The 24,009-nt window shown below is 35.0% G+C and overlaps 2 protein-coding genes across 2 annotated transcripts in view; one reads left to right on the forward strand and one right to left on the reverse strand.

The window, feature by feature from the left end:
* Positions 1-15,276, forward strand: part of sart3 (spliceosome associated factor 3, U4/U6 recycling protein) — a 28,772-nt gene extending 13,496 nt beyond the window's left edge. Inside the window, exons 8-19 of the mRNA XM_056457542.1 lie at positions 1,568-1,706; positions 1,851-1,958; positions 2,060-2,137; positions 2,221-2,279; positions 2,400-2,509; positions 4,001-4,113; positions 4,188-4,264; positions 4,432-4,600; positions 6,210-6,676; positions 8,456-8,608; positions 10,168-10,355; positions 13,338-15,276. Of these exons, the coding sequence (XP_056313517.1) occupies positions 1,568-1,706; positions 1,851-1,958; positions 2,060-2,137; positions 2,221-2,279; positions 2,400-2,509; positions 4,001-4,113; positions 4,188-4,264; positions 4,432-4,600; positions 6,210-6,676; positions 8,456-8,608; positions 10,168-10,355; positions 13,338-13,530 (1,854 nt within the window). The 3' untranslated portion in view covers positions 13,531-15,276. The remainder of the gene's footprint in view (positions 1-1,567; positions 1,707-1,850; positions 1,959-2,059; positions 2,138-2,220; positions 2,280-2,399; positions 2,510-4,000; positions 4,114-4,187; positions 4,265-4,431; positions 4,601-6,209; positions 6,677-8,455; positions 8,609-10,167; positions 10,356-13,337) is intronic.
* Positions 15,277-16,421: 1,145 nt separating this feature from the next.
* Positions 16,422-24,009, reverse strand: part of ficd (FIC domain protein adenylyltransferase) — a 9,676-nt gene continuing 2,088 nt past the window's right edge. Inside the window, exons 2-3 of the mRNA XM_056457543.1 lie at positions 20,957-21,290; positions 16,422-18,375 (exon numbers count right to left, since the gene is read on the reverse strand). Coding sequence (XP_056313518.1) covers positions 17,297-18,375; positions 20,957-21,227 — 1,350 coding nt within the window. The 5' untranslated portion in view covers positions 21,228-21,290 and the 3' untranslated portion in view covers positions 16,422-17,296. The remainder of the gene's footprint in view (positions 18,376-20,956; positions 21,291-24,009) is intronic.

Consider the following 24,009-nt stretch of genomic DNA (forward strand, 5'->3'; position numbering starts at 1 on the left):
TGCATTAATCTTTTCCTTGTTTAATAAATGGCTTGCACCTCAGCAGACAATGCTGAAACGCAATGAATGTGTGGTGGTGTTTGAAGGTGTAAGACGCGGAGCACAGATGCTCTTGATTCTGGAGGTCATTAATAATATAATAACACTAATCCTGAAATGGTTAAGGCATTTTAGAATCACTAAAACAACATTTCAGATGTTTTACAATGTGCTCAGCCTGCAGGTTTGTCCATTCACACACATTTTTATCATCACACAATCTCTTATAGCAAAATCACATGACTTTTTATGTAATGCGCATACTGGAATTTGTTTGGTAAAAGTGTTTCCATCGTAGTTTATGAGCATATTTTCTTATCAAATAAAAAGTTTATCCTACTCAGATATGAGTATGTGCATTATTAAAATTTCCAAACATAGCTATTGGTTAATGTATTTACTAACATGAACTAATTATGAACAAAACTTGTACAGCATTTATTAATAATAGTTCAACACTTAAACTTTTTTAACATCCAATTTCATGCTTGTTAACATGAACTAACAATGAACAACTTTAGGTCATAATGTTAACTAACATGAACAAATTCTGTAATAAATGCATTGTTCATTGATTGTTCATGTTAGTACATGCATTAACATTAACCTATAGAGTTTCTATCATAATACTAAGTATAATATCAATAATATTAATGATAATACTAAAGTTGGTGATGACAAGAGTGAAATTAATTATAATGAAGGTAATAACAATAGTAGTAATGGAAAAAAAACAACATAAACCCAACACACACCACATAAATCTTTTGTGACATTGGTCATGTTTTTTTATTCATTATTTTTATTTTATTCTTATCCTTTCTCTTTTTGATAGACACTTTTACCATCTGTACAGGTTTTTTGTTAAAATCTAGGCCTGTCAAAAATATTATTCTTCCTATTAATTTTGTGATTTGATTAATTTTCCTAATCATCATGTGCATTTACTAGTCGTTTATGCCAATGTGCATCTACCTCAGTGTTATTGCAAATACACCATCTGCATTTTTTGCATTTCATGTGAACAGACCTTCTAGTAGATAAACAAGCTGGCAGAACTGCCACCATTTCTCCAAGCAGCTGTTCAGCTTAATCAAGAAAATGATTTCCTTTCCCAGTTAATCCCCCCAAAAAATGTCTACAAGCTGTTAAGCTAGAAACATCGGCTGACATTTCCAGAACAACAGTATAGCAAATTTTCACTGCATTTTTCTGAAACAACGAACATTTCCTGATGTTTTGACCTTTTGAATGTGCTATTAAAGTGGACGGATTTTAAAGCAAGAGATTGACCTTTCCTTTTTGGATGTCCAGTTGAAGATGTTACTTGGTGTCATTAAAAAGTGTGGCTGTACATTGATTACATAAAGCACTGCAATTTCACTGCTTCACAAAATTATATTTGTTTCATCCACTCTTGGTTTTTGGATTGATCGCTCACCAACTCAATAACTAACACAATAACAACAAACAAGAAAACGATAAACAATAAAAATATATAATTGTTTTTCTTTCTGTTCCACCTCAGGATCGTCAATTGAAAATTAAAGATCTAGTGTTATCTTGTCATGAGCGAGCCGTCAGGAACTGTCCCTGGACCATGGGCCTGTGGAAGAGCTATCTTTTGGCCCTAGAGAGGCATGGGGCCGACCATCAGACAGTGACAGGTACTCATTTCTGTCATTTCTCTCTCAGTAAATGCTGTGATTATAACATGGCTCCCACTGTCATAGCAAACTAGAATGCAATTGTAGCAGGAATTGAACATGCAGTAATTGACAATAACATGCATTCTAATTTATTTTTCTCAGACGTGTTTGAAAAGGCTCTGAATGCAGGATTCATCCAGGCGACTGATTATGTAGAAATCTGGCAATCTTATCTGGACTACCTGAGGAGACGTGTTGACTTCAGTAAAGGCAAGAGCATGTGCTTTTCTTTTTTGTTCTGTTCCAAGCTTTGCTCTACTAATGATTAGATCTGAGTAAATCCAGTAGTTGATTATTGATGGTCATTGCAGAGTGGAGCAGGGAGTTGGACGAGCTGCGGGCAGCTTTTGCGCGCTCCCTTGAATATCTGAAACAGGACGTTGAAGAGAGTAAGTGTCTTGTCTGTTTTGACGAGGTGTTAACAGCTGTCTTAGGCATATACTATATTAACTATGGTCTCGCTTCTTCTCAGGGTTCAGTGAAAGTGGAGATCTGTCCTGCACGCTAATGCAGATCTGGGCGAGGATAGAGGTGAGGAAACGTTATACTGGGGCATCTGTCCGTCCTCCATTAACTAATGTCATTCTGCTGATTACAGTCTGTCCACAGTTATTACAGAGCTGTGTGTGTGTGTGTGTTTGCTCCAAACAGGCCTTACACTGTAAGAACATGCAGAAGGCTCGAGAGCTGTGGGACAGCATCATGACAAAGGGAAATGCGAAGTACGCCAACATGTGGCTGGAATATTACAACCTGGAAAGGTCAGTCATGTTGACTGATGGATGTTTGATACAAGTTAAAAAATAAAACCCAAAAACCCATTTGATTGCAATACTAAACATTTGCAGATTTGATACTAGCATTTCAGTGTGTCCCACAAGTTTGAAATATACTTGTATATGTATGTGTATATATATATATATATATATATATATATATATATATATATATATATATATATATATATATATATATATATATATATATAGGTTAATTGATTGCGAATGTTTGGCTTTCTTGGATGGATAAAATTAAATGTAAAAGGATGGTAGTAATAATATTATTCATTTGTCAACACCAAATATACTTGGCGGCCGTTAATATACCTGGGCGGCCTGCCCAAATAAATTCTATGTGTGCGAAGCACTGCATTAAAAAATTAAACTGCTTTTTCATTATAAAGAGCTCATTTATCAACAGCTGATCTAATAGTCTGTGACAATCACGTTTTATAATAAAGGTTGGTGGATTGTTCAGCAGTAGAAGCTGTTTTAGACAAAGTCATGAGTTCACAGTATTTTTCTAAAATCTGTATATTTAGTTTGCAGAATTTTTATTAGCTTTAATATTCTGTTATCATTACAAAATTTTATGGATTTAAGGGGGTCAACAATATCATAGAGATGTACACAGTATAGGATTTGGATTAGTTCTGTCCTGAGTGCTGCTGAGATTAAAAAAGAGATGAAATGTAGATAATAGAATATTGTCAAATGATCATTTAAGAGAAAAACTAAATAAACAATTGGTATTGTGAATTACAATTCATTGTTTTCAGCCAGCTGTATATCTAAATTTGTTACTGAATACTGAAATACTAAAATCAGCATTTCGTTACCAGGTAAATTTACAACGGAGTTATGATGACCTAAAAGTTTGACATTGTGTTGTCGATATATTAAAAACCTAATTCTCATATAAATTAAAGTTTCAAATAAAAATCAATATGTAAACCTAATCACTTCTCTTAATTTGTCAGTTTTTTTGGTACAGAACATTGTTTTTGGAAGTAAAAAGTGTGAGAGCTACTTCAGTACAGCAGAAATACCTAAATATTTCTCATGTTTTCTTTTGACAATGAAGATAGCATGAAACCGTGTTTTCTATTGACTATTGGCTTCAGTGGTTTAATATATTTCCTGGTGCAACAGAATGTTCAGGAAGTATTGTGGGGATAATGTTCTTGCTTCATGATTTGATTGGATCAGAAGGGGGTTCTGTGCAATAATATTGGTTAATATTATTTTTCCCTGACTGTGCGACCTTGGTTATATCAGCAGAAAAAATTATTCTATTTTATAGATTTAATTAAAATGTAATAACTTGCTAAATCCAAGCATCTTTTTTTTCTCACAGTAAGTGAGGTTTATTTGAGGTGAGGTAATGCTGAGGTTATTTTAATGTCAAGTGATCTTGAACCGACAGGTGAAAGACTGCCGTTCTGATTCTGTGTGTGTTTGTTTGTGGATCAGGTCATATGGAGATGCCACTCACTGCAGGAAGGCTCTTCACAGAGCAGTACAGTGTACATCAGACTACCCTGAGCACGTGTGTGACGTCCTGCTCAACTTTGAAAGAGTGGAAGGTCAGTTTAATGAAGGCTTAATATATAGATTGTTGTTTGTGTCCAGCTTTGAGTGTTGGTGTTGTTCGACACAGGCTCTTTGGAAGACTGGGATGCTGCAGTCCAAAAAACAGAGACCAAACTCAATAGAGTCTGTGAGCAGAGAGCAAGAGTAAGTCCCAAATTGACTTCTATTTTCTTATTCAAAATAACAAAAGTACTTCAGCTTCTTATTGTGGTATCAGGCTAGCGGATATTCTTTTTGTTTTAAACATCTTGCAGGAAGCTCACTTTGTAGAAATGTGGTTTTCAGGCTGACTGGTTGCTGTTTTTTTGCAGGTGGCTGAAAAAGAGGCTCTCCACGCCAGACAAGAAGAGGAGAAGGCAGAGCAAAGGAGAAAAGTCAAGGCAGATAAAAAAGCCCAGAAAAAAGGCCAGAAGGCAAACAGAACAGGGGATAAACGGAAAGCTGAAGACGACTATGAGGAGGAATGGGGAGAAGAAGCAGGTATAAATGAAGAGCTTTAAGTAAAAGTTTAACATCCTCATGTCATTCTAGAAGCATAAGATTAAGGGGCAGTTCATACAGAACACACTTTCCTTTTCAATGTGCTACTTTTTTTATTGTTTCTCAATGTAAACACATGTTTGACAGACATGTCAGAGTTACACTTGTGCTAAGTGTCTTTTGACGTATGGACACGTTCAGTGTGAATGAGCAATTATCCATCTTTTCAACACAAGTGAATATATTTATGAAAGCTGAGAGAATTCTGTCCCTCTGCGCAAGATTTGTTCACCTAAAAGTAGGCAGTGTATTCAATAATATACAGTTAAAGTCGGAATTATTAAACCCCCCTGAATTATTAACCCCATGTTTATTTTTTTCCTCAATTTTTCACACATTTCTAAACAATAGTTTTAATAACTCATTTCTAATAATGGATTTATTTTATCTTTGCCATGATGACAGTAAATAATATTTTACTCGATATTTTTCAAGACACTTCTATAATAATTCTGACTTCAACTGTATTATATTGAGGTAATATGCACATCATTGCTATTGTGGGGACAAAATAATGTGAGTTGTTTGGTCTCTGAATTTTTACAGTTATATTTATAGCACACTTTTTAGCTTCTTTTTAATCTAATGGAGTAAATATGCAATATTGCGTGTATCAAAAGAAAAAACATGTTTCAAATGACTACAAATATATTGAAGTATTTTAGATTACCTAAAAGGATAGACAGAATCAATTAGAATTCTGTCATCATTTACTCATCTTGTACTTATTCCTAACCTGTTTGAGTTTCTTTCATCTGTTGAACACAAAGGAAGATATGCTGAAGATAGCTGGAAAACAACAGCCACTGACTTTCAAACTATTAAAAAATAATGATAAGTCATGTATTTTATACGGACAGCACTCATTAATCAATGGTAAGAACTGTAAATAAGCCAGAATTAGCCAAAGGGCTTATTTACATCTGTTGCCCCCTACCAGATATTAAAAAATTAAACCTAAAATCAAAAATACTTTAATACACATCAAATGTTTTTAAAGTTACATACAAAAAGCAATTAGAAATGAATTAAAATGATTACACACTTGATTCAATTTTACCTATTTCTTTAGCTCATATTTAAATGTAATTTGTAATGCCTCTCAAATGGAAGAGCATTCCAGAATTGAATGGTTCTAACTGAGCAGAGTGATCGTGCGAATGTTGTGCGCCTAATCTGCACAGCACAGTTACCTCTAGAAAGAAATTTCATAAAAATCTACTATCGAGCCACATTTGTTTAGTAAATGAGGACATTTTTATTTATGGTTATATTACCCATTTAAGATAAATAGCTCAGTTCATGTGAATTTCTTTTTGGTCCCTTAATGAATGTGAGTTTTGGGCGAATATACTTTGAAAGAAAGGACAGAAATTAAATTTTTAAACAATATCTTAAGATCCAAATATGAACAACGCAACAGAATTTTCCATTGTAAATCTTATAATTTTTGTGTAAAAACAAAACATAGAGAAACAGAAGTCCTTTTTTAAACAAATGTACATTTCATTCAGACATCAGCTGTACTGACATATCAAAATGTGTGCAGAGCTGCCGTCCAAGAGGCACCGAGGAGAGGACGACTTTGACAGCACGGTCACGGAGGAGCTCATGGAGACAGAAAGTGGACTTTTTGGCCGCCGAGCTCCACCAGCACGTAAAAATGAGCCACCTGGTTTTCGAAAGAACCAGCAGGGAGCGCCTGAACCACAGCGACAACCCCACGACATGCCAAAGGAGCAGCGCAAAGATGAAAACTGTGTGTTTGTCAGTAACTTGACCTTTAATATGGAGAACCCAGAAGGCAAGCTGCGAACATTGTTTCAGGGTTGTGGGACCATACAGCAGGTGCGGCCTGTGTTTACAGCAAAAGGTACATTTAGAGGCTATTGCTACGTGCAGTTTGAAGACCGGCTGGCTGTACCCGAGGCACTGAAAATGGACAGGCAGGAAGTGGACGGGCGGCCTATGTACGTGTCTCCTTGTGTGGACAAGAATAAGAATCCTGACTTCAAGGTGAGAACGTATACTAGAGTGTTTTATGGGAAAGTAAGTTACAGCTGGCTTTAAAATACACAAAAACAAGCTATTATAGTAAAATGACCAACTCATAAGCTGGAGAATCAACAAAAGCCAATTTGCAGAGTATTATGCTTCAAATAGGTACTTCAAAACATCAAACTGATATCATGGTGTCCTTGGCGGTCTTAAGTCTTAATGTCTTAAATTTCAAAAACAAAATTTTTAGGTCTTAAATTCACTAAAATATTGTGTTGTAGGTCTTAAATAATTTAAAACCAGTCTTAATTTTTTTTAGGTCCATAAAAAGCTACCCAATCAGCCCAACACCCATCCAAATCACCAACAATCCATCTCAAAACTTTTAACTAAAGTTACATTCATTAACTTAATTTGTAAGTCTATATATACAACTAGAGTTTGCTTGATTTGACAAATTATTTAAAAGATGTGGCCAAGAAAGAATGAAATTTTTTTTTTTTCTCATGAAAATGTTTTTTTTTTTTTCCACTAGCTGTTAGTGTGTAGCTCGGTATAAGTCTAAAAATCTATTCATAATGGTCTTAAAAAAAGTCTTAAATTTGACTTGGTGAGTCCTACAGACACGCTGTAATATATAAAGGTTGTACTAATATATTAGTTGAGAGTACATCCCCTAAAATAATCTATTGTAAGTATTATTAACTAATATATTTATAATATGTAAGTGATAATTGCACTGTTAAAATATTTATATATTTCATTTAACAGAGATCTAAAATTGTGAGCACGTTTTTCTTTGCTTGCTTGACATTTATCACAGTATATATTAGGCATGGGCCCGTATATAATTCAGAATCAGAAAGAGCTTTATTGCCAGGTATGTTCGCACATACTAGGAATTTGTTTTCGTGACAGAGCTTCTACAGTGCAACAGGATTACAGAGACAGGACAAAAAACAGATAATAAATATATTTAAAAAAAAAATAGAAGGTATTTTAATGGTAAAAAATAGAAGGTATTCTGAAGGTATGATAACCTTGGATAAAAATATCACTGTTTCATGGTGTTGTGATTACTTTTTAAAAATATTTTGGAACAGTAAACATGTCAGGCTAAATAATGAAAATGAATCATTGACTTCTGCTGACTTCGTTTCAAAAACACAGATTTCTTTGCAATTGAAAACGGCATCTTTGGAGATCTTTTCTGCTGGAGATACTGTTGTCCTACAAAACTAAAAAAACGTTAAAAAAAATCTTAACCTAAATATCTTAAGTTTTAAAATCTTGACTTTTCCAAACTGCGGTATACATTAAAGTATTAGTGCATTTACATTCAATTGATTTAAAGAAACATGACGTTTAATTCTTTCCTTGGTATATGATGTTGACTTGTATGATGAAGAGTGCAATTTGAATGATTTCTAAAACATCTTATTCTCTGCGTATGAGCGGGTGCAGCCATTTGAATCTTTTTGGCTCTAGATTTTCTGTCTCATTCACATCTATTAATTTGTAGAGGTTTAAAATGACTCGTTATGCTGCTTGATGTTGCAAACTGATATTTTATTATTATATGATTCTACTTTGTTTGTATAATCATGCAAACACTTGTTTGTAGAGCGAGTAGTTAGACCATTTTCTGCCGTTTATTATTCCTAGTCATTTCTCCCATAGGCAGCTTAATCAGAAGTTCTAAAACAATCGCAAAAACGAGCTCATCCACATTGAAGAATAAGGTCAATAAGTAAAAACCAGTCCTTGCTGATCATCAACAGTGTGTCTTCCTGGCAGGTTTTTAAGTACAAAACTTCAATGGAGAAGCACAAGATCTTCATCTCGGGCCTGCCATACTCCGCCACAAAAGAGACACTGGAGGATCTCTGTAAAGAACACGGCACAATCAGAGCCATCCGGATAGTCACCAACCGCTCTGGCAAATCCAAGGTGTGTAGGTTTTTATCACCAATGTAATGAGACCAGTATACTTGTAAATTCAGAGGTGTAATGTTTGCAAATTTGTGATTTATGTACTTGATTATGAAAAAAGTCCATTCATCCATTCATTGTAAAGAAATAGTGCTTCAGTGAGTTAGGGTGCTTTTGCACTTGGTTTAATTGCCTGGACCGTACCCAGGCAATTGAACGTGGGTTTCCTCCAGGTGTTCCGGTTTCCCCCACAAGTCCAAAGACATGTGGTATAGGTGAGATAACCTGGATCAGTTTCATTAATGTCTTTCTCTGTGGTTAAATTGCTTATTAAAAGATGTGAGATTTTCATTTCTTTATTTTATGCTCAAACTGGTAAGTAGGAAGGTCTGACCATGTTCACTCGTGCTACTCTGCATTTACATCTAATATTATGCTAATCAAATCAAGTCATTTTTATTTCTATAGCACCTTTATAATGTAGATTGTGTCAAAGCAACTTAACATAGATAACAATTAGGCCTGTCACGATATCTGTTTTTTGTTGTATGATATATTGCACCAAAATATATTGCGATAAACGATATTATTGTCATTTTAAGACCAGTTTATGCCACTCATATAATGCCTGAATGACAATATAATATCACAATGCAAGTACATCCTCCCAAAGAACACATAATATTTAATTCTTAAGAATATTTTATTCAATTATAGTCATTTTAGCAATTGAAGAATTAGGCCTTGCAGTCAGAATGTGAAAAAACTCATCCTAAATAAATAATAATAATAATAAATAACAAAAAAGTGCAAGGTAAAAAGTAACAAAGGCTGTGATATCTGCTACCGGGTCTATTTTCAGTTGTCAGACACCCACATGAAAACATACAAATTTATAGTAAATACTATAGTGTATTTTTTTTTTAAACCATACTGACACCTCAAATAGAGATAGCTGTTGCTCGAATTGTTTTTATGTACGGGTGATGTATGTATTGCATCACCCAAAATGATTGAGGTCCTGTCTATGTGTTGTGTGATAAGTCCATATAGTGATTATTGCGACAGGAATAATAACAATATTTCAGATTATGGAACATTTCAGTATTTCAGGCAGGGAGGAGAGAAGTGTTTGAATGCTGATGCAGTTCTAGTGAAATTGAAAGTGATTCAGTTCAGATTAATTCAAAATGTCGCTGTTCAAATATCCGGATCCAAGATTATGGAAACCTCTGGATAAAGAGAAACAGACAGACTAACATGAGCATAGATGCTGATCAAATTAGTTACTTTTTTTTTTTTAGTATTCCTGGCTCCACTGGCCCCATTTAATGCACCCTAATCATCCTTTAGAGCATTTCTATTTCAAAGTTAATGTTTATATGTATGCTAGTGAAAAGAGATGTGTCTGTGACAGTGTGTCTGTGTGTGTCTGCCTCCCAAACTGTGCTTGAAAGACCGTTCCAAAGTCATGTAAATGTAACTTTTTAATTATTATTATAAATACTTGTCCAAAAGCACCAAAGGAAAGCTGCTTGTTGTGAAACATGAACAAAGCTTGTGGGTTTTGTTTGTAGGGTTTAGCGTATGTGGAGTTTGAAGATGAAGCACAGGCCTCTCAGGCGGTGTTGAAGATGGATGGCAGCATGTTGGAGAACTTCACCCTCTCTGTTGCCATTAGCAACCCCCCAGGCAGGAGGATGAAAGACGAAGCAGCGCCAAGTCGATTCCTGGGGGCAGCGATGCCAAGGCAACTTCAGGGAGCGTAAGTGCTGCTGCATTCACCAGTTTAGCGGATCACACACATGCACACACTGAAGTACTGCTTTGTGGTTGTCTGGGATTCTACTGTGAAAATCTGTTGCTGTCAAATTGTCTGTAAATATTCAATTTGAGTAAGAAAAGGCTTCACTTTTTTTTCTTAACCACAAACTAAGTCCATCATATAGGGCTGAATAATTAATCAAAATAAATCCATGTGGCTTAGTGTGATTGCAAAAGATGTTATTTAATGGAATCTGTTCAATATTTTGAAGAGCAGCTGCTTGTAATCTGGCTTCTTTTGCAGTAAATGCTGCTCAATACATCTCAGCGAGTTCTGTGAATTCCTTTTAACTTATTTAGGAAAGCTAAATTTGTCAGCCATTTCAGCCTTTGTAAACTGGGCCTCTCTTCAGTTATCTAAATTAAATGACCTTAAATTACTGTTATAAATTATTACTTTTGATTAGGGGTGCTCCGATCGATCGGCCGGAGATTGGTATTGGCTGATTATCACATTTAATGACTCGATCGGTACTCGCCTATCTGGCCGATATCATGAATCGATCGCAAGTGTTTGTTTGAGTTTACAAGAAGAGGAAGATGCATGTGCGCACCTGGGTTTTACAGTTAGCAGCACTACAACATGTGAGGAGGTAAATGATGAGTGGGGGCATAAGTGATCGCTGCGCACACGTCACAGCAGCTAAAATATATACAGATGTGGTGTGACCTCTGTTTATACAGTTTATTGGTGTGAATCACGTTAGTGATGGTCTCTTGGTGGCAACCATTGTATTTCCAGTGTTTTGAGCTGCTGTAACACGAACGGAGCGATCAGCCTCATCTTGTGTCCAAATGTATGACCTCTCCTGGAAGCTCCACGAGTCTCCCGCATATTATCTATTATTTTCTATAAAGCTGCTTGTCCACACTATAGGGTTATAAGAGACATGTTTAAAACTTCTTAAAAAGTTGATAAATCAATGATGAGAAAATGAAGGCCCTTGAAATGTATTAAAATGTCCTAATTGCGTTTTTACGAGGTCTTAAATTTTGTTCAAGTGTTGTCCAAAGTGTTTGACTCCAAAAAAAAAGCATGAATATAGGTATTTTTCCTCCTAATATTAACAACGGCGTGCTCTTAAAATATTCTGAGAAGGTCTTTAAAAAGTCTTAAAAAGGTATTAAAATTACCTTTAGGATTCCTGCATATACCCTGAATAATAATGTGTTGGATTATAGGCAGCATCCTTAGTTTATTACATTAGGTAAGGAGAGATCTGCACTTATATATCATACTTGGAGGGAAGAGTTAAATAAAGCTTAAAACATCAAAATCGGTACTCCGTATCAACCAATCACTATGAGACAAGAAATCGATACTCTGTATCGGCTGCAAAAATCCTGATCGGAGCATCCCTACTCTTTATACTTATGCTTATGTTTTATTATTTGTTTTTATACAGCTTGACAGTGAAATGGAATTATTCAGATAGTTCATATTGGTCAACTTTTTTTCAATGATAATAAAAGTCTATTATTAGATAATTGTTAGCACATTTAATGGTCCATTACAGTGAAAAATTACAATAGAAAGTTTTTCTATTGACAAAAACACATGTTAATATTACTGTTGTATTTTAAAATAAATTGATTCGTTATTTTAATACTTTGTGTAATAGTATTACTGCAGATGATTCATTATTCGTACAGATCACAACGCTCGGTTTGGGACACACTGTTGATTAATGTGTTTTCACTGGTAGATTAATCCTAAATTTGTAACAATCACAGAGAGCTCGCCTCTCGCGTCATTCAAATCACACATATGAAAGCATTTAGGTTTTCCTGTCAGATATAATGATGACAGAAGATGTTGTGGTATATTATTCGGGATGTGGTGGGTTTCATTAAAGGTGTATACTGTCACTACTTGTTTAGCCTGCATTCAGTGTAAGCTGCACGATTAATCATTAAAAGATCAGGATCACAACATGAATTCTAAATGATGGTGATTTGCATGTGTAATAATCCTTCCAATCGCTGCATTCAAATCTGAAAACGCAAAAATCAAGAAAGAGATTCAGTCTTTAAGCTTTTGAGTTAGTTATGAAGTTACAGTCAAATAACACAGAAGTACTGGAATAACAGTTTATAGTTCAGATAAAACCACTGCTGTTTATGCTAAAGATTAAAATCACCATCATATGCATTTAACGATGCTCAAAAATGAAAATTGTAGGCAGAAATTACATTATTGAACCAATAGGTGGTGACAAGCAGCCATCAAAAATATGCCACTGAATAATTCTTTAAAAATGACACATTTAGCAATGAAACATGAAGTTTTATGAGTGAATAACTCAATCATTTATTGAAAATGAGATTAAAGATTAATATGGGTTGTACAAATGGTAATGTTAGATTTCTATATTTAGCGTTATCTGCAACAATAGTAGTAACAGTGAATTTTCCCCAGTACTGTATATTTGACTATTTATTTTAATTCAGCTGATGATTTCTTCATTTTAGTTTCAATGAAATTACAGGTTCTAAGTTCTGTTTGTTAAAAACAAAAGTGTCTTGCAGTGCTGTTTTTATAATAAACGAAAGCAAATTAGATTTGTCTTCTCCCCTTTCTGGCTGATCCGGAAAATGATCTGATCCGTGTCTAAAAAGACCATAATGTGATGTGAACTGTGAGATTTGGGATCTGTTCCAGCACTACTGCAGTGGTTCTAAAACTTTTCAAATGTAAGTTTCAGATAATGGGGAAATATATTAATAGGTGAAGTATTGTGTATATAATGTTACTGGTGTGTTCCCAAACATTCTTCTTTCATATTATTTGACAATTATTAAAGATCTTTTCTTTGGAAAATGATTCAGCTCAACAACAAAGCACAGCAGGCGTTTAGCTCTTAATGTCATTTGAAAGCATTTTTCTTCCAATCCTCCATCATGGTGTTGATTTTGTTTTCAGAAGGGGTAAAGGACGCACTCAGATCTCTCTGCTGCCGCGCTCTCTGTACCGGCAGAGCACTCCAGATGCCAAAGCAGAGAACGGCACCATCTCTGCACCTCATGCCACAGTGACAGACGGAGAAACCAGCCTGGACACGCAAACCAAGTCTCTTTCTAACGAGGACTTTGCCAGGATGCTCCTCAAGAAGTGAAACTGTATGCAGATAAACCCCCTGCCTTCTGACAGAAAGCCATGCTGTGTCCTTATGAAGCCCGGCGGAGAAACAGCGTTTTAATTTAGCCTACTTTCTGTAAATACGAGCCCACCCCTCAATATATATAGATAATATGACTATTTTAACACCCCATCCGTAGAGATGCGAGCTGTGTTGTTTTCTTTATTTAATAAGTAATAAAGAAAGGGATTTGGGGGGGCAGATTTCAGATTTTGTCAGTGAGTATTTTTTTAACAGGATGTTAATGCAAGGTATATGCAAGAACATTTAATAAGAAGATACATGCATCATAAACCGCTTCATTTCTCAATAGATCCCATGCGGGGGAAGCTGATGTGTCTTTCACCTCTACAACAACAACAAAATAATAAAGACATACCTTTTATTTGACGTTGATCAGAACTGCATGTTGTATAAATAATTTATTTGCAGCACCACATCCATCTGATACGGTCATGCATGTGTGGAATCACAGCTGTCTTCATAACAGCTCTAAATGAAGACTTATCGATGATCTGGTCAGGAATTAAAATCCAGCATCACATACGTTTGTGATTGAAGATCACCTTTTGTGTTTCCGCAGCGCTTGAACTGAAAGCTGTGCGCTGGCGATGCATTATATTTGAGCTTTTAGATTTTGTATTTTCTCCAAGCGCTGCCCTTTCAGTTACTTCATTGACGACACAGCTTGCAAAACCTGCCTTACCTGGTGTGCTCAAGGGTGCGAAAGGAATCGTTCACCTAAAAATGAGAATTCACTCCTTATTTGCTATCAAGTAGCTCCAAATCTTCTTAAGTTTCTTTTTCTATTAAACACAATTGCAGATGAATCCTGGAAAATGGCAACAGTAGAGAAAAGCTACTGGTTTCGAACATTCTTCAAATTATCTTTTTCATTCCACATATGGGAGAATTTTTAATTTTAGGAGAACTTTTTCTTGAAGGTTAAAGCCAGCCACAGCCAGATTCAGCTCTAGGAGTAAAGTTTTAGCTAATCCAGTGTGTGTGTGTGTGTGTGTGTGTTGGCTGAGGATCACAGTTTCTGCTTTAGACTTTCCCCAATGTTGAAGAATCTATGCAGCTGTAAATTGCTCAAACTTTCCGCTGCGAGTTCACTCGACTGAATCCCATCCTATTCTGTATTGTGTATATACACACACGCACACGACATATATCATCCAAAATGTTCTGGATGTTGGTATTATTTACTGGATATGATGGACGTGTGCATTTCATCCACTATTTTTACGTCGTTTTATTTTTGATCGTGTTTGTTCACACCCCTCAATGGTTGGCCATAGTTTTGTAAAACATTTGTATATTTTGAACTAAAATTTAGAACAAAGTAGCTCCTATATATTTGCGTTTGATCACCACAGTGGCCTAAAGTAGTGCTTGAGGAACAAAAAAAAGAATCAAAATAAAACGTGCTGTTGCAAATGTCTTGTTCAACATATAAAAAAAAGAGAGAAAACATGGTATATGTGTGGTAAATTGTTCACTTTTTCTTGATTTTGTTTACTGGATGGATTATTTTGATTATAGATTGGTGATTTTTCTTTAGCGCCGCCTTCAGTGTCATCTTTAAGGCACATTTATAATAATTTCTAATAATGTTCTTGTATTTCCTGTGTTGCTCAAATTGTACGTGGTCATGTTATTTTCCCCCATTTGTTTTAAGGCCTAATTTGTTTAAGAAATTAAATGTATGTGGTTGTCAAACACATGACTTGTGTAATATTTGTGAGTTTTTAATACTAAATATGAAAAGATCTATAATTTCACAACATGATAAGTTGCACAATAATTTATTACACACAATAATAAAATACTTTTTTTTTTAAGAAGTAGTAAAATAAATCGAATTTAAATAGCTCAAACTAAAGTGCTTAAAAACAGTGGCAACACACACAATTAAAAGATGTCAGTCAAAACATTTGAAAAAAAAAAATGATGTTACTTCTGAAATAACATTCCACCAGCTGTAGACTTAGATTACTTCCATCATATACCAATTCTCATTTGTCTCCCAAAAAAATCTGGAATTATTTTAACTATTAAACATTAACTTTCATACATGACATTTGGTTCCTGTTACCATCTTATGCCAGGGTAAATAAATATGCAGCCAACAAGCCAAAACGTAAAGGGAATTTCACAGCCAGCACATTTGCTAACATTCAGAGGGGATTAACTCACTTTTAGACATTTAGGAAGAAAAAAAAAAAAGTATTTAGTTGATGAAAATAATGACCTAATACTGTTCACTCGATGGAAAAGAAAAGCTTTTCATTTTTACACTTAAAATTGACTAGTTGTGGCTTAAATGTGCTTGCTACACTATGACCATTTAAAATGTCCACAAGTAAGGGTTAGATCACCCTAAAATAAAATAAATAAATAACCTCATCATTTACTCACCCTCGTGTCAATCCAAACTCAGACTCATTTATCTACTCAAAATATTTAAAGAAATTTAGGTAAAATCCAAGTCCTCCAATTTAAGCTTGTATCTACAAACAAGTTTTGCTTGTTTGCAAATCACAAATAATCACATTCAAAATAAGTTTGTATTTGCATAATATTGTGTTTTGTACATTATCCACGCCATCCCTATTGCACATTTTGCTGACTAAAACGTGCATTGCAACTACTTCTCATTTGAGTATTAGTAGACTATCTGCTTAATATCTGATGATACTGCTCCAGACATTTAACTGACTGTAAGAAACTTTGCAAGTACATGTCAACAGTCTACTTAAAATGAGTTAAAGGGATCATCAAAATAAAGTGATACCGATATATTTTATATACACGTGTGCATATTATATATTTATATACAAAAAGTACATTTTATATATACACACGTTTAAAAATATGCACAGTACATGCTTGTATTATGTAAATAAAAACTTATTTTGGAATGTGATTAACTATTTGACACTGATCGGTGCTTGAGAACAAATCACATTGGTTCTTGTGGAAGCTCAAAAATGCCATGTGACATCTAAGAATAAACCTCATTGGTTCTCACACACCAATCAAGCATCACTAAGATTCTGCCATCAAATTTGAACTCTCATAAACATCGATCAAAGGCGACGCTTACAATGAATAAAAGCTGAAATCTGATTGCATTTCTTCTGAAAATTTAGATTAAACTCACTTCATAGGGATTTACATCTCTTTAAGAACTTTTTGGCGCTTGGAGTGAACACTTTCAATGGAAAAATCTTCATTTGTGTCCCAAAGTTCAACAAATATGTCTGGGTGCTGAAAGACACGAGGGGCTGTAAATAATGGCAACATTTTAACTTTCAGATTCACTAATAATTATACTGTATAACACCCTTAAAGGGACAGTTCACCCAGAATGTAAATGGTGTAATCATAATCATTTGTTTTAACTGTATAACACAAAATGTATTAAAGAACGTTGATATCTGCTAAACTTTGACTTGTCTTGGCCATAGTGTTTTTTTCCTACTATGAAATTTGAAATATTTTACATCAAAATATCTTGTGTTCAACAGAAAAAACAACTCATAAATATTTTGATCCACTTAAGGATAAGTACTTTTACATTTCTGGGCAAAAATACCTTGAAAATGGATCCGCAATGAATCCACGTAGGGCTAAATTCACAGTACAAGGTTGGACATTGATCTATAACAGAGCTTGATGGCACTTCAGCTTCCACACACATGCAAATTTGCGTTACATTTCCCAACATGCCTCTCTCTCAGCTGTGCACTGGAATGGTCTGTTTACAGTCAGGGCAGGCGTGATTACTGGCACCAGGCAGCCCGACCGCATGTTCAGTTGTGGCGATCAGCAGCGTATCGAGTGTCATTTCTGTGCATTTCGCAATAAATCGAATAAAGGGTCTAACGTCGCCCTCATTGGCTGTATCCAGCGCCGCGTAATACTCCGCCCTCTGCTCTTTCCGAATGGTAATTGGTGGATAACTAGCTTGCATTAGTATTAAATTCATCAGCAGTCTTGACGTTCGCCCATTCCCGTCAACGAACGGATGAACGTAAACAAGTTTATAATGCGCCAGAGCGGCAAACTCCACCGGGTGCAGGTGAAGCGCTTCCTCTGAGTTCAGCCACTGCACCAGCTCCTGCATGTGTTTGTCCAAGTCCTGTGGATGCGGTGGGATGTGATGTCCCACGAACACTTGGTTAACACGAAAACGTCCAGCTTCCACGGGATCAGCATAGCCTAGGACCCGTCTGTGAATTTCTAGGATGTCGTTTACGGTTATTGCTCCGTCCCGGGATAGTAGGGTGGTGTTAATGTACTTCATGGCAACATCAACACCGATGGCCTCATTCTGTTCTTGAAGACTCTTTCCTGGCACGGCATATCTGGTCTCAATAATATGGCGGATCTCAGACAGAGTGAGCGTGTTGCCTTCGATGGCTACGGTGTGGTAAATATGATGGTAGTAGGTTTCCTCCATGACCCGACGCAAGGCAGAGTTGCCTTTGGGGATGGACATGAGGCGTCGCACTTTCCCATCAATAATCCCAAAGTGTCGCTGATCGATTTCTTCGACTAATGGAAGCGTGCGATCCCGGCTCACCAGAGCCTTTTCGTGGCACGGTGAGATGGCGAGGGCTTTGGTGTAGAGGTGGTCCGCTTGGACGACGTCTTTTTCCTCCTCCAGGATGGTTCCTAATTCTGTGAGGGCTTCCACAAACTCTGGGTTCATGTTGAGCGCGTGGACAAGCAGCTTGTGGGCTTTCTCCCTTTTTCCACTTTTCTTCATCTCCAGAGCCTGCTGGAGAGCTGCTTTTGCCTCCAACTGAGTCTCTGGAAACAAATGGATAGTCAGTTTAAGAGAGAGATGTGGAATCAAGAGCGTAAGCTGTCATATGTGACCCTGCCTGGACAACAAAATCAGCCTTATGTTGCAGGGGTATACAGGGTTCCCACTTTAAGCCAAATATCAAATTCCCTGACTTTCCATCACTAAAAAGCTGAATTTCCGAAGATGAAACGGGATCATATAAAAGTATAGAAAAATAACATTTTGATAAAGGAAAACTTGAATTTAAAGTGTCAAACAGATATTTCATTAGCTGGACAAAAATGGACATTAGCTGGTAAAAAAAAAAAAAATTCCAAGGAATAATTATTGAAAAGAATTTAAAAATCAGGGAAGTTCACACCTTTAATGGACAGAACAGTGAAGATTACAGAAAGAAAAGTGTAGAGAGCAGAGAGAGAGGAATGATTCGCAAAGGACATCAAGCTGGAAATCGAACTTGTGTCGCTGCGAACACCTAAGTGTTATGTGTCGACGCTCTAACCACTGGATTATTTTCTGCCGAAAAAAGAGAGATTTTTAATGTCTTTCATATACCTTTTAAAATGCCATGAAACTCCAGAAATTCCATGACAAGTGGGAACCCTGTGTATATTTTTAGGAATAGCCAAAACGCATTTTTTTCTCAAAATAATCAAATTTTCTTTCATGCCAAATAAATTCTCCCTTCTTCTTCATAGCGTATGTGTGTGAATGAGAATGTATGGGTGTTTCCCAGTGATGGGTTGCAGCTGGAAGGGCATCTGCTGTGTAAAACGTATGCTGGATAAGTTGGCGGTGATATGTACAGCATATGAATATAATTTCTCCCTTCTTCAACAAATATTGTCCTATAAACACTTATTTATTCAACCATGTGATGGATCTCAATGTAAAAAAAGACACTAATGACTGGATGTTTTCCAGGGTGACATTTATTTAGATTAAACATTTAGGAGTACACCCCTCACAAATCTCTATTTTTCTATAGGAAGCTTTTTAAAATTATATTTGTGCATATTAATTAGATTAGTCAGTACTGAAGCCAAATCTGGAGCTAATCTATTAAAATAATTTATGATAACGGTCCAAACATTTGTAGGCCAAATTTATATGTTAGGGAAAAATATTATAATTATATAATAATTAATTAATTATTAAAATATTATATTTTCTAAATATTTTTGCAATATTTAGTATAAATTTAAATGTATTATTTTTTTATTTCTAAAAATGTTCTGTGATTAAAATAATATTTTAAATAATATATTCAATTCAATTCACCTTTATTTGTATAGCGCTTATACAATGTAGATTGTGTCAAAGCAGCTTCACATAAAAGGTCACAGTAAATAGGAACAGTGTAGTTCAGTTTGTAGTGTTTATGTTCAGTTCAGTTTAGCTCAGTTCAGTGTGGATTAATAATCACTACTGAGAGTCCAAATATTGAAGAGCAAATCCAACGATGCGCAGCTCTACAGATCCCGAACCATGCAAGCCAGTGGCGACAGCGGAGAGGGGAAAAAAACTTCACTAATGGCGGAAGTGAAGAAAAAAAACCTTGAGAGAAACCAGGCTCAGTTGGTATATTTTCAATATATCAGTTTAATAAATCGGTTTTGCTCAAATCCAACAAAATAGATGACCTATATTCATTGAAAATTGGAAAAAACATTAATTTTCAAAATGGGGTGCACTCATATGCTGAACAATGCAAGTAAATTTATGTTAAACTGAATGTAATCATCTAATGATAAATGAGAATTTAATATCTAATGAGTATCTAATGTATGTAAAGAGTATCTAATGAAAAATAGTGATGCAAACAAGTAAAGGAGACAACACAGCAAAATGTATTGGCAAATCTTAGTAAATCATCTTGCACAATTTAATTATTTCCCCTCTTATAAATTTTGCAGCCGCAACTGTAACAGTAACACTTACTAATGCATTTTGTAGTAAAATCTCTAAAAATGTCATCACTAATTCTTCAATTGTGTCAATGGTAAATCCTGACAGGTTTTTATTGCTAAAACTGGTGCAAACTGACAGTAAATCTGGCCCTTAATATCTATCAAGCATTCAAAAGATCCCAATATTAATTCCATGGTCACAAAGAAACATACAGTAAGTTATGTTTATTTTAACATGCATATCAACTACTGATATATTTATATTATGAAGTATTTGAAATGCCAAAACATAATGTTTTTTCAGACTAAAGTGAAGATCATTTGAATGTAAGAAATCAAAACAAATATGGAAACAACTAATACTAAAATTACTCAAATGTAAAAGCAAAATGAAGCTTATAATATCTACATATTTATGCATGCATAATAGAACCCTTTTTATTTGCACATATTATGCTAATAAAATATTTAATTCAAACTACTAACAAAGTAAATAGAGTTATGTAAAAAAAGGTAAATTGAGAGTAAGAGCCTAACATTTCATTGCCATTGGTTTTCTTAATACCAAATGTTTATTTGAATTAACATGCATCAATAAATTGTGCACAACATCCCCAGATCATTCATGTTGACATTCATTCAGCCACTCAACAACAGAAAGCCTAAGCTGTACCTTTACTGGGCTTGACTTTTTGTGGCAGGAGGTCTAGTGCTGTGAAAGGAACCGTCAGGCTGGTGGTGTGAACTACAGGCCTCTGGACGCTCCCCCACATCTGACAGCGCAGAAGAGCGAGACCCTTGAGCGTGGCACAGCATTGCTCCTCGATGCCCACTAAAGGCAGCAGCAGGACAAACACAGACCCCAACAGGCCAAACAGAATGGGCCCCCAACCCCAGAGCAGAGGACTGCTGCCGGCATAACGCAACACCGCTAGAGCTGCCATCAGTCCAGAGACCCAGAGTCAACATGACACACGTCCCACATTACAGCTGCAAACTCGGAAAACCTGGGTCAAATGGAAAAACAGATGCTGGTTAGGTCATACACTTTTAAATGAACAGGATAGTTCACCCAAAAACTTTAATTTATTGATTCAAAATCTTTATGATAGGGCTGCACCATTGCCATATTTGGTTTTGGCGTGATATGTACAGCATATGAATATAATTACAGCAGATGATTTGAATAGTTCAACTTGTTAGTTCAAGGTTTCATTCATTTAGATTGACTGGGATGATAAAGTCTATGCAGTGCATCTACATAAATTAAAATAAATTACTTACAAAAGTCTAACAGTATTTAAATACAGAAATTGAACATTCACATGTAAAAAAATGACATGGTCATCATTGTATGAATAATTAAAAATATATATATTTAAATAATCTAATAAGTAAATTGTTAATAAATAATGGAATCCTGCAATGTGACTAATGCAGATGCACACGTTGCGAGATCGCTGCTCAAACAATATGTCGTTCGCCTCTGGGCTGGGCAGATAAACAATATTATAGTGAATTGTGATAAAAATTTATGTCAATATCAATGATAAGCGTGTACTTTTTTACTCTATATTGATCTAAAAGCCAATCACACAGCAGAAATGTGTAACAACGTGTATGTAAAGGTATGTTGACATTAGAGATGTACCAAATTTTTGGCCACTGAAAATTTATCAACCAAAAATATGTTATACCATTTAATGGACCCTCTAATTTTTGTGGCTTCAGTGATTGATGGTTCTCTTTTAAATCTGGAAGCTTTAACAACTTACAAAATATATATCATTATCATTCAATATGGAAAATAATTATCGAGATTGCATTTTTGCCATATTGCTCAGTCCAAGTTAAGTCCACTTTATAAGTTTCTTTATTCTGCTGAATACAAAAGAAGATACTTTAAGCATTCACCATTAAAGATTGCACCAAGTTAAATTTAAGACTTTAAGACATTTTTAAGACCATTATGAATGAAATTTTAGACTCCTAAAGGGCTAATGGCTCAGATGGAAAAGATTTTTATTGGCCCTATCAAAAACAATTATTATTTAATACATTTAATAATAAAATAATAATTTAATAATTTAATTAATTCATTGTCTTTATTAATCTGGGGTCGCCACAGTGGAATGAACCGCCAACTTATCCAGCATACGTTTTACACAGCAGATGCCCTTCCAGCTGCAACCCATCCCTGGGAAACACCCATACATTCTCATTCACACACATACGCTATGGACAATTTAGCCTGCAAACTCCACACAGAAATGCCAACTGACCCAGCCAGGGCTGGAACTAGTGACCTTCTTGTTGCGAGATGAGAGCGCTACCCACGGTGCCACTGCGTCGCCCATAATTTAATAATAAAAAAATTTTTACATACTTTTGATACTTCTTAGCAAAAATTTTAAATATTGTGTAAAAAACAAGCAAGCTCTACTTGCATCCATACACCTTTTTTCCCCAACATAAATGTTCTACAAGATAATAAAAACAAAAAACAATTGTTTTAAAAGATTTAAAAACTATAATAAAATAAATCTAAACACACAACAATCTGTCCAGGTCAGTGTCCTCAGCAGTAAATTCATAGAGCACTTTTAAACAAATGTTATTGTATGGAAAATAATTAAACCATTATGATAAATACAGTTAAAAAATGACCTTTTCAAATTAAAATGACCTTTTCAAATAGAAGTTTTATTGAAATGAATTGTTGTATGGGTGTTGGCCAGACTGGGTAGCAATATATGAACAAAGGAAAATTAAGACTTGTTTAAAAAAAGATTTAAGACCTACAACACGATATTTCAGAAAATTTTAGGGCTGGGCAATTAATCGAAAAATGATTGAAATCGACATTCAGAACTTATAATCAATCTAATTTTTCCATGGTCAATTTTTTTTTATTATTTTGCCTACTGCATGTGGAGTCACGTGATCCCGCTCAGTTAAGGCTGATTTATACTTATGCTATGATCGCGCGCATATGGTCCGGCGCAGGTTTCGTCCAGTCGCATACCTGTGCACCTTTCAAAAAATTTAACTTCACATTGCACTACATTGACACTGAATGGAAGCTGTGCCAGATATGCCTGGAGAAGGCATATTTTCCTTTACAATAAAATTGTTATGTACATTTACATATTTGTTTACAGAAGACTCAAGAAATGCACTGTTAAAAATATTATTTAGGTGATATACAAGAGTTGTTTTATTTAGAAAAGATACTGCTTATTTTCTACTTTTAATATGAAAAACATTGAAAATAATACATTTTGTTTCCAGAAGTGAAGTGCAAGTAATTTATTTTCACTTTTTAATGAAAAAAAGTGACTGTTTGTTTTAGGCATTGTGTGTTTCAATTTTAGTTGTTCAACGTTGATGTTCACCCTTCAATCAAAAATCTCTTACTTGTAATATGTGAGCATATTTACTGTACATAACTTGTCAGTGAACTATGAGGGGAAAAAATAAACAATATATGAGCAATTCCAGCGTTATGGATGTGGTATTTGCAGTAAAAACTCAAAACATAAAGTCACAGAGAAAGTATGTTAACATTATATTGAAACAACTGTTTATATTTCCCAAAACAACTAACCAGAGTTATGATATCAGAAAAATATCAATCTGTAAACATTTTTTATATTTTAAATTAGGAAAATAAACATGCATTATGGATGTGACAAAAAAAGTCTCCAAGTTTACGGTGTACAACAT

This window comes from Danio aesculapii, chromosome 5 (genome assembly GCF_903798145.1).
Source record: "Danio aesculapii chromosome 5, fDanAes4.1, whole genome shotgun sequence".
Lineage (NCBI taxonomy): Eukaryota > Metazoa > Chordata > Actinopteri > Cypriniformes > Danionidae > Danio > Danio aesculapii.